Consider the following 12149-nt stretch of genomic DNA (forward strand, 5'->3'; position numbering starts at 1 on the left):
AGTAATTATCAGGAGGCATTTTGCCCAACTACATGCCAAGAAAATTGACAATAAAATCTATAGAATTAAACAAAATTACTTGGCTTGTGTGAAATTACACCTACCTACATGGCCATATATTTTTGTGACTTTTGTCCCCACAAGATGGACCTAAATTAGGATCAGGACCTTTTTTCTCAAAGAGAGCTTTTAAAATTTGTCAGTCATGAAGTTCAATCTTTTTCCTTCCTCCTCTTTTCTCTCTTCCCTCATTTTGCAAGTTGTGGATGGAAAATAAATGTGTTTCTCAAGAGAGTCCTTGTTTAGTAAATCCTACTGTATAAGTGCTTGAAACTTTATTAACTTTGTCAAATAATACTATAGTGGGGATAACAAAGGTCATCATTCTGGATTTTTCTCTCAGGTTGCGCAATAGAGCCCTTCAGAGTCACCCTACTTTCCATCAGACCTCAAGATCTCCTGAAAGAAGGAATCGAGATTACCCAGAATCTTTCCAAATGACTTCAAGGCAGCCTTCATCTCTGTACAGTGAGCATCCTGTGCCATATTCTGATGACAGTGGATATAGTAAGTATTTTCCAAAATCAAATATATAGGAATGTGACTCGCTAAGAAATTAAACATGATGTCTTAACAAAGGGTAGATACTAATAACTTACATGTGGGGTTGGCTGACTGAATATCACTAAATTATGTTAAACTAAGATGATGAAAATCATAATGCATTTGTAAATTACTAATATTTAACTTAGATTTAACATGTAAGTTATTAGTATCTATTATTGAGTATCTTTTGTGGCACAAGTGTGGTACTAGGCACTACAATGGGATACAGATGATATAAAATCTAGCCCATCTCCCCATGGAGTTTAAAAGGTGCAACAGAGTACTAGTTTTGGAGGCCAAAACAACTGAGTTAAAATGTGACCTTAAACACTTACACGTCAGCATGATCTGCCTCAGTTTTCTCCATATGTCTTTTTATTCTTCACTTCACATTCTTATTAGAGTAGATGCTTTTCTCATTTGCTAAAGAATATGATCTTCAGAGACAGCTAGGTGGTGCAGTGGATAGAGCATCAGCCCTGAATCAGGAGGACCTGAATTCAAATCTGGCTTCAGACTCCTGGCTGTGTGATCCTGGGAAAGTCACTTAACCCCAAATGCCTCAGCAAAATAAAAAAATAAATAAATAAAAAAGAATGTGACTTTTAACTATCTAGATATTCAGACATTACCTCCACTGAAAACTTCTTTGAGTGTGGAATTTACTTATTGATCTCTTAGCAATCCATATTCTCATAGCATTTTATAAGAACAAATGCATAAACTATCTCCTTTGGTTGGTCTCTGCAGCAATTCTGCATGTTAGGTAGATCAAAAGGTCTTACTCAAGTTTAAAAGATATCAAAGGGGCAGTTTAGACAGAATAAATGATTGAATATTCACTTTTCCATGGCTGAGACCCAAATTTGTCCTTCTGATTTTAAGTCCAGTGTTCTTTCCAGCATGATCTTCTATCTCAGGAAAGATTATCTATACAGCCCAAAGCCATACCTCTCCTTTGCAAGTTTAAGTCTTATTGCTATTTGACTCCTGAGTAGAATCAATGTAGATGCAAATAAGGCAAATTTCCCAAGAACCTTACCCCTCTGAAAACATTTGAATGACAGAATGATATAGCAAAAAGAACATTTCTAAAGTATATAAAGAACTGACTCTAATTTATAAGAACATAAGCCATTCTTCAGTGATAAATGATACAACGAATTTGAACAGACAATTTTCAGATGAAGAAATTCAAGCCATTTATAGTAGTATGGAAAAAATGCTCTATGTCACTATTGATTAGTACAATGCAAATTACAATAACTCATATTGGCTAAGATGACAGAAAAAATAATGATGAATGTTGGAAGAAATGTGGGAAAATTGAGACACAATGCGGTGGCATTGTTGGTGGAGTTGTGAAATGCTCCAGCCATTCTGGAGAGCAATTTGGAAGTATGCCCAAAGAGCTATAAAATTGTGTATTCCTTTTGATCCAGCAGTGTCTCTACTGGTTCTGTTTCCCAAAGAGAAGATGAGAGAGGGAGAAGAATCCACATGTATAAAAATGTTTGTAGTTGCTCTTTTTGTAGGGGCAAGGAAGTGGAAATTGAATGGATGCCCATCAGTTGGGGAATGGCCGAATAAATCATGGTATATGAATGTAATGGAATATTATTTTTCTGTAAGAAATAATGAGGAAGCTGATATCAGAAAAGTCTTGAAACACTTACATGGATAGATGCTAAGTGAAGTTAACAGAACCAACACTACACAATGGTACACAGAAAAACAAGATTATGTGATGATCAAGTATGATGAATTTGGCTCTTTTCAACAATAAGGCAATTCAAGGCAATTCCAACAGACTTGTGATGGAAAAAGTCATCTGCCTCCAGAGAGAGGACAATGAAGACTGAATGTGGATCACAACATAGTATTTTCACTTTTTTTTTCCTGTTTTTTTTGTTTGCTTGGATTTTTTCTTATGTTTTTTTCCCCTTTTGATCTGATTTTTCTTATGCAACATGATAAATATGGAAATATGTTTAGAAGAATTGCTTATGTTTAAACTATATTAGATCACTTACTGTCTTGAGGAAGGGAAAGGAAGGAAAAGAATACAAAAATTTGGAACACAAGGTTTGGCAAAGGCGAATGTTGAAAATCATGTTTGCATGTATTCAGAAAAATAAAAGGCTATCAAATTTTTTTTTAAATAAAAGGAGAAAAATGGGGGAACAAAGGAAACATACAAAAAGTAAGTTTTATTGAACCAAAAATAATATCTAAAACTTTTCTGAAATTTATTAGCTCTCAAAAAAAAAAAGATTTCTCTCCCCCCAAAAAAGCACATATTTGAATTTTTAAAAAAAGAATATTGGATTTAGTCTAACAAGGATGAATTGAAATCCAGAGAAATCAAGATAAATGCTGTGACATTTGTTAGAATATGAGAGAAATATAGTTCTTAAAAGATTAGCATTGAGTTTGAAAATTATTCACATATTTAACATCAGTAGTTTTTTGCTTTTGTCACATTACCCATCAACATCAATTATTTGTTTAATAAAAGTATACCTTTAAAAGTATTTTTTCATTTAATTCATTTGATACTAAATGCCTTTATTTTCCCCTCTATTTCTTTATTCTCCGTACTTATAGGAAACCAAGCCTATGAGGATGAAAGCAGTCTGGATGGAGATCATGAAAATTTGGGAAGAAACGGTGAGCATGTGGGAGATATAAATATAATTCAAGTAGAAAATGACAAATAATTCAAAACTGAAGTTGAATTTCAAACTTACTTCATTGAGCCATTACCAGTTTTCTTGACTTTTGTTTTACCATTTAACTTCATGACTCTTGGGGAGAAAGTGAAACTGATGACAATTCTGCTTCATTTAAATCCAATTCATTCAAAAATCAAAGTCACTGAAGAACAAAGGATGAACAACAATATCCAGCTACTGGAGAAGTGTGGGACACTGATGTATCATTCAGTTCAACTCAAGGATTTTTGCATAAGAGACAGAGGATCAGTGAGTAGGGAACATTGAGCCTCAAAGACAGGCCCACATAAGATGATGAAGAATTATCAGAAGGGGTATGTTGATAAGAAGACTTGATTTATGAACAGATCATAATTCATGAACCTATAGTCACACGGTAATAAAAAGTGGTCATAAAGGTATAAAGCTATGCTTCATGACTTGAGATGACCCAAAGGTCTGCCCCACGTTCCTATGACCAAAACCATCTCACTCATCTGCCAATGATTCTTAGACTTACTCCTTAAAAATTATATTGAATGAACAAACATTTTTAATTGAGTTAAGGTATCATATTACTTGAAAAATCTTATAATTAACTAATCCTCATGAAATAACTTATCTGATAAATTCTTAAGAACACTCTATCAGAGATTTGGGGGTGGGAGCAGAGTATATCAATATGTCCCTTTAAAACTATCATTAGAAGATATGTCACCAAATATTACTGCAGATATTATAACTTTTGATATATATCTTTTGAATAACCTTCTGGCTAGGTTTCCTGTCTTCCTTCAAATCTCACCTTCTACAAGAATGCTTTCTCAGTCTTTATTTTTTAATTTAGTTTAAATTTTATTTTAGTTACCAACTTATTACCTCCTTCCACCCCTTCCCTACCCATTTAGAAGGCAAGAAATAGGATACCTATTGTACATATGAAGTCATGCAAAAATGTATTTCCTCAATAGCCATGTTTTAATCATCCTTCATCCTAGTGCCTTCTCTGTGATTATCTCCAACTTGCCTTGTATTGTATGTATTGTATTATATGTAGCTATTGGTACATAGCTGTTGGCATGTTGTATCTCTCCTTAGACCATGAGCTCCTAGACTATCTTTTTGTCTTACTTTGTACACACATCTCTTAGCACAGTGCCAGGCACATAATAGGCACTTAATAAATGCAAGTTGACTGAATGACTAATAGGAATAGTTTAGAAACTCTACCTTCTGTTTCTAGAATCCTTTAGTCTGTGATGAGGAATTCTGTTTCAGCTTTCTTCCCTAGATACCATGAGACAGTCATTCCTCTGAAAGCAGGCCAGCTCATAAAAGGAGTCAGCTGAATTTTCTGAATTGTTTTTTTAATTATTTTTCAGTGTTTGGGAAAATACAGATGATTTACACAGTAACTTTATATGACAGTGAAGTTTTAAGAACTGAGTGCTAATTCTGACAGAGAAGAGGATCAGAGCCCAGAAAAAAATGTTTTCTGAGTTTTTCAGAAAAAGGAAAGAGAATAAAGTTAAGAAAAGAAATCATAGCGACCATGTAGTGGAGGTCCTGATAAATGTTGAAGATCTTACGCCGACGTCCAAGATGTCAAAGTCTCTGTTGCCTAATTCAGTCCAAAACAAATGGCAGAGAAAAATTATTAGCCTTGAGGATATGGACATTGAAATGACAGAGGATGTTCCTCCAAAGGTTCCAGTCTCCAAAAAGGGGAATCGGTTAAGCAGGATTTCAAATTCCATCTCAGTATCTTTTTCTCAGGCTTTTCACATTCGTGATCCCTCAAATGAGTTTTCTGGTTCAAATTCACTAGGTAAAATTATGGAGAGCCTAGAGGGAGTGCCTGAGAATGGAGGGAAATAACCTTCCTCTAAGGGATCTGTGCTATAAGGGTACTGTTCCTTGGTTTATACAAATTCATGAAATCATATAGCAAATTCCTAAATATAGCAAAAGAGTCCTAAAGCAAGGAATATAGAATAAGAGAGAAAAGATGAAGGTTCTTGATAGGTCTGGGTACAACAGTTAATTTTCCCTATTGTAGTGCAATAGAAAGATCATTGCATTTAGAGTAAGAGAACTTAAGTTCAAATTTTGGTATTTTACCTTTCTAGGCCATAGTTTCCTCAATTATATAATGAACTATTGATGTTGGAAGGGATCTTCAAATCTAGGCTCTTAAATCCCAACCTGACTCTGTGTGTGTTCTTCTGTGTCAGTCTCTTTCCTCTTTCTCTCTCTCAATGTCCTCTTTCTTTCCTTCCCTTCTCCCTCCCTCTCTCCTTCCCTCCCTTCCTCCTCTGCTGCCCCCCTCTCTCTTTCTCTGTTTCTCTTTCTATCCTGGCCATGTATGTGTATACAAATATATCTATATGTCTATAGATATCTATTGATATAACTATATATCTGTTTATAAATAAATATACATATATATATAGATAGAGATAATTACATATACTTACACAAATTATAAGTGTATAGACATAATATAGTATATACTTCTCTGTGTGTTTACACATTCTGGATTATTTTGACTATTTCAAAGTGTAACATTACATTTTTTTAAATCTCAAAATTAATTTAAATTTATTCCAATTTTAAAAGTTGAGGAAATATATATACTATAAATGTGCATATATATATGTATATATATATATATACACATATAGGATCTATTCTATACACTGTTAACTTCTAGTTTTAAAAATTATTAGAATTGTCATTGGAGTTGTGAACTGATGCAACTGTTTTGGAGAGCAATTTGAAACTATGCCCAAAGGGCATGTGTCTGTATTGGGTCTGTATCCCAAGAGATCTTAAAACGGGGAAAAAGACCCCTATATACAAAAATGTTTATAGCAGCCTTTTTTGTAGTGGCAAGGTACTGAAAACTGAGTAGATGCCCATAAGTTGGGGAATAACTTAATAAGTTATGGTATATGAATGTAATAGAATATTATTTTTCTTTTCCCTTTTCTTCTCCCACTTTTTAATGAGGTGAGAGAAGTTTCTCTGTAAACTAAATATATCTAATATTTTCTCTTTGAGCCAAATTTGATGAGAGTAAGATTCACACTATATTCCTCCCCCTCCCTTAATTCCCTCAGATATGATAGGTTTCCTTTGCTTCTTCGTGAGATGTAATTTCCCTCTTTTTACCTCCACTTTTTCCGTTTTTCTGATACAATCCCCTTTCCACTTTTAATACCCTTTTTTATATTATGACAGTAAAATCAAATTATACATGTGCTCTTTAAATATTCCTGTAACAGAAATATAGTTCTTAAGAGTTCTTTTTATGATTCTCTTGAGTCCTATATTTGGAGGTCAATTTTTTTGTTTAGCTCTGGTTTTTTCATTAGAAATAAATGGAATTCATTGAATGTCCATCTTCTTTCTGGAAGAAAATACTCAGCTTAGCTGGGTAATTTATTCTTTGCTGCATTCCAAGTGCTTTTGCCTTTCGGAATATCAGATTCCAGACCTTTCAATCTTTTAATGTGGAAGCTGCTAGATCCTGGACATGTTTAGAAGATTTGCACATATTTAACCTATATCAGATTGCTTGCTCTCTTGGGGAAGGGGAAGGGAGGAAGAGAGGAAGGAAAATTTGGAACACAAGCTTTTGCAATATATCTTTGCATATATTTGGAAAAAATAAAATACTAATGAAAATTTAAAAATTATTAGCAGAATTGAATTTGATTTTTCAGATACAAACTCTTTAAAAGAAAATGTGTATGTCATGTGGAGTTTTTAGGTATAATTTATAGTTGAACTTGCCTCTTTGTGGATATGTACATATAATTTCTTTATTTCAAGACTTAGTATTTTTGCTTTATTTATTCTACTCCAGAACTTAAAAGTTGCTAAACTCCAAATCTCTGCTGCTATATTATTAATCTCAGAAAACTAAGCCCATGTAGAGGCAGCATGGTTGAGAAGTCCACTGGCTTAGAAGTCAAAAGCTCTTGAGTTCTACACAATTCCTTTAATTTTTTCAGTCCTTTGAATTTTTTTTTTTTTAATTACAAGGATATTGGAGGAGACAGTATCTAAAGTTTGCTTTTAGCTCTAACATTCTATGAGGCCATGACCAAGCTATGTAAGTAATAGGCTAGGAAATAAATTTTTATTTTTTATTTATTTTTAATTTTTTTTATTAATTTTTATAATTATAACATTTTCTTTGACAGTACATACTCGTAGGTTATTTTTTTTTTTTACAACATTATCCGTTGTATTCCCTTCTGTTCCAAATTTTTCCCCTCCTTCCCTCCACCCCCTCCTCTAGATGGCAGGCATTCCCATACATATTAAATATTTTATAGTATATCCTAGGTACAATATATATGTGCAGAACCGAATTTTGTTGTTGTTGTTGTAAAGGAAGAACTGGATTCAGAAGCTAAAAATAATCTGGGAAGAAAAACAAAACAAAATAAAACAAAACAGTGCTCACAAAAAATGCTAACAGTTTACACTCATTTCCCAGTGTTCCTTCTCTGGGTGTAGCTAATTCTGTCCATCATTGATCAATTAGAATTGGATTAGCTCTTCTCTATGTTGAAGATATCCACTTCCATCAGAATACATCCTCATACAGTATCATTGTTGAAGTGTATAATGATCTTCTGGTTCTGCTCGTTTCACTTAGCATCAGTTGATGTAAATCTCTCCAAGCCTCTCTGTATTAGGAAATAAAATTAAATTGATGACTTATGAAGGGATGGGTTTTGTTGATAGACTAATCCTACTAATACCATCCCAGTTCCTAAAAAACATTCCCCTAGATATTTTGGATTCTATCCAGGGTAGCATTGGAGCCAGCCAAAGTTTTATCAGAATAGTCTTGAGGAATTGTATAGTAAACAGAACCCTGGATCAAGGTCAATTAGAAAATCGCTCATAGCCAAAATTAAGAGAATAAGATAGGGTAGGGCTTAAGACAAGAAGAGGGAATTGTAGAAGCTAAATTTGGAAGAACATTTAAGTTTTTGTGTATAGTATACAATTGAGTTGAAGAAAGAAAAAAAGGACTAGATGGGACATGTACATTCTATGATTCTCCCCCTTTCCCAAGTCTTCAAAATCTATAAGCCCTCACAGATCCAGGTAGTCAGTTAGTCCTTCCCTGATAGAAGTTACATATACAAAATCTGTGCTTTGAAAAAAGTGTTTTCATCATGTTATTATTGATTGATTTTTGGGGGGAGGGGAGAGTTAACAATTCCAAAATATTGAGCAAAATAATAGTCATTTTTTAAAATTGAAAATTATATTTTTCGTTGATAAAATTATACCATTTAACAATATATATAAAATGATACAATATTAATTTGAAATGCATCAAGCTTGACAACAAGCTATTCATTAGTTATATTTAATAAGCAGGATAGTAATTTACATCTTTTTTTTTTTTTAACAGTTAATTCTTTGGGATGGAGGACCTGCCATGAAGATGCCAGAAAGTCACATTATTCTATTTTTGTGAATGTTGCAGACAAAACTAGACATGGTAGGTTCTTGGGAGCTGACTCACTGGGGATGGAGAGAAATGATTTCTAAGAACAATGCATCAAAGTTTTGAAGGGTACTGTTTCCTGGTATGCCTATAATTATATATAATCTTTTCTAAGGCAAGAAATTTACTTCTAAAATCCAAAAGTCTGAATTATTAAGTTTATTGCCAGGATAGTCTCTGATTTGTCTTTCTGAAATATTAATTACTAAGCTAAATACTGCAGGAAGGCATTTTGGGATCCATACTGCTCCAAGTGCTATCTTGTTCATAGCTTTAGAGTCCATTAGTCTAGAAGATCATATTGTACCTAGAATTTATGAGTTGCATGCTATGAAAAACAGTATCTATTTGGATGGGTTTTATCATGATATAGCACCGGATACATGGTAGATTCTTAATAAATGCAAATTGATTGGTTTTGTGATCCTGATTGAAAGAGTTGCCTAGAATAGATATAACTAGCAATTTTGGTGATGGGAGCAAACAGCAGAAACAAATCCAAGACAAGCAACACCTAATATCCTAAAACCAATCTACTAATACATGATTTGAAAATAATAAAATAATAATTAGGATCAATTTAGTTGATCTGGTAGGGAGACTGGGAGACACCAACCTTCAATTTGGGAGGAAGATACCCACTGCAGGACTTTATCTAATAAGAGAGACAAAGTTTTGGGTACACTTAAAAGTTACTATTAAAAATTTTGCCACCCAGGCTGGAAAAGAAGTTCACTTATTATGTAGCCCTTCTGAGAAAGAAGTAAACAAGGATATTTGGTAGCTTCTTAGTTTTGCTCATTAATCTTGTCTACTAAGTGCTAAACTCAGTTGTTTCTAATTACCGAAGAAGTAAAGGTGCTGTCAAAATATAAATATACCAAAGTTTGCATGATCCTTTAAAATGATCATCTTCAATGTTGTCTCCTATATATTTTCTCTGGAAAAAATCCCTGATTATGACTTTTGAACAAACAGATGACTTCTCTAAGTCCCTTTTAGTCTTGTAGCATGTGAGTTGTCCTAAGAGAACGTAATTCAGTAAAAGACAAAAACTAAAATTACAAAGATGAAAAATTGAATCAAAAAAAGTTGTCGAGATTTCAGTGAACAAAATGTACAGTCATCTCTGATTAGGTTTGGAGAAATATTTTCTCTATTTCAATAATTTCAAAAATATATAAACTTGAGTTTCACTTCAGGCTAATTGGATAAGTTTGTTTTGGCTATGGAAGAATAATCTTTTACTTTTAATTTGGTAGAAATATACATTAATTAATTAATACATTTTAAGTACCTGTTTTACACCCTGTATTAGGGACTAGCAATGAAGAATAACACTCAGTGACTGCCATCATAAATTTTATGATCTAGTAGAGGGACAAGATGTAGACAAATAATTTAATATAAATAAAAATGTGCTAACTACCCAAGAGAAGTTTTCAAAGTTCAGAATTAATATTAAGTTCAATTTCTGGGCTCAGTAATTCAGTAGGATTTATTTTGTTGTATGGGTTTAAGTTCTGTTACAGTAATTAGCTCCAGTCCATTTGGAGCCATTCTCATTTCTTAGATCTCTCCCATGATGTGGTTCTTATAGTTGTTTTATAGGAGATTGCTTGTTTTTGTAAACCAAGTATCATTTCTTTTTTTGTGACCCTTCTATAGAGGAAAAGTTGATTGCATCTCTTGTAAACTTAACACCTAGTGAAGCAATCAAAATCATCCGAAATCAGCCATTGACTATGCAAGAAAAGAGGAAAATTAGGTAAGTATGGAGCCTTTCTCTTCTATCCTGAGATAAATATACATTGCCATGATCTACTTCAAGTGTAGATTTCGAGAGGATAAGAGAAACTCCTAGTCCAAGAATTCTGTAAGAAACAGAGAGAAGAGAGATCCATATTTTATGCTGAAATTCTTATGTTTGATGTCTAACATATTCTAATATGTTCCAAATATGGAATTCAAGAGATCTAACTTCATAGTTCAATATTTGCTACTGTGTGTGGCTAAGAATAAATCATTTCATTTTTCATGGTCTTGGTTGCTTCATCTTTAAAATAATAAATATTTCTTTTTTTAAAAAAATGCTGAATTTAAATAAAGCAAGCATTTATAGAATTTTATTTATAGGATTTCTCAAATTCTTTTCAGCTCTAACATTCTATTCCTGCAACAAGATATCACTGAGATTTGCAAAGCTTTTAATTTCAGATTCCCAGAGACATTTAAAGCATTATTAGAACTCTTTCTTCAGTGTTTTTGTAGACTTAAAAAATAGGTCATAGAAATTTTTATTTTTTATTTTTGTACCCTTTGATACAAACTTTTTTTTTTTTTAAACAAATTTCAATTAGCACAAAATTCTTTCTGAACTTAAAACTAAGACTGGTAATGCAATTCAAAGAGAATAGCTGGAGATCTTTTTGTTTTGTTTTGTTTTGATTTTTATGAAGACATGGTTTGGTGTATAACATAGAACCGGGATAAAGTAAAGCTCCCATCTGTTGGGGCTGGAATTTATACTGTGTCATATCCTGAACTGTCAGGCATTGAGGCATTATTAAACTGTTTTGTAGCAGCTTTTTTATAGGCTGATTTTTAAAAACTCAGTCATTTCATATGCTTTTTCTTTTTTTCAGCTACAGTTTTTATCTGATGTAACCTTCTTGCCCCTCAAATAGAATCTTCCCTTTTAATAAAGAAAAAGTTGTCAGCCCAACCAGCACAATGAAAGCATCTTTAGTATATGTAAACCAGCTAGCATCCTGAAGGTATTTGTTAGTCTGTGCAAAATTTTTTACCAAGAGGAGATAAGTATGTTGCATCAGTTGTCCTCTAGAAGCAATATTGGACATTGCATTTAATTCAAGTTCAGCTATCAAGGCCTGATCACTAAAATTAGTGGGCACATGGTTTTTGTCAAGATGCAAAGAGGCTGATGAGTTGACCAGTCTTCCCTATGAAACAAACCTATAATGTGAAAGGCATTGGGAGTAAGCACTAAGAATACAAAGAAAAGCAAGAACTCAGCTCCATTATATAATGAGGCAACCCCAAAATTGTAGAGGTTGGATAATTTGACCTGAGAGAAAGGTTTTACAGAACTTAAATAATTATAAATAAATTGTTAGAAGAAAGTTAACGGGCTGCTGTTAGTGTGATATTTAAGATCTAGAGAAAAAAGAATAAAGACACAAGGCAAGAGGCATTAGGTGATTTAAAAGATCATCATTGAAGGGTTATTCATTTTAGATTCAGGAACAGTGGGATCTAATTTCAGTTCC

The 12149-nt window shown here is 33.0% G+C and overlaps 1 protein-coding gene across 12 annotated transcripts in view; it reads left to right on the top strand.

Moving 5' to 3' along the window:
• The window catches only part of TMC5 (transmembrane channel like 5), a 126249-nt gene that overhangs the window by 55749 nt on the left and 58351 nt on the right, over positions 1–12149 (top strand). For 10 of the 12 annotated variants that reach the window (XM_074280917.1, XM_074280916.1, XM_074280923.1 and 7 more), the window contains 4 exons: positions 404–567; positions 3214–3276; positions 8764–8853; positions 10528–10627. In XM_074280917.1, the coding sequence (XP_074137018.1) occupies positions 404–567; positions 3214–3276; positions 8764–8853; positions 10528–10627 (417 nt within the window). Of the gene's footprint in view, positions 1–403; positions 568–3213; positions 3277–4609; positions 5149–8763; positions 8854–10527; positions 10628–12149 lie in introns of those variants that run through there. The other 2 variants (XM_074280924.1, XM_074280925.1) reach the window with 1 other exon arrangement.

This window comes from Sminthopsis crassicaudata, chromosome 1 (assembly GCF_048593235.1).
Source record: "Sminthopsis crassicaudata isolate SCR6 chromosome 1, ASM4859323v1, whole genome shotgun sequence".
NCBI classification, from domain to species: domain Eukaryota; kingdom Metazoa; phylum Chordata; class Mammalia; order Dasyuromorphia; family Dasyuridae; genus Sminthopsis; species Sminthopsis crassicaudata.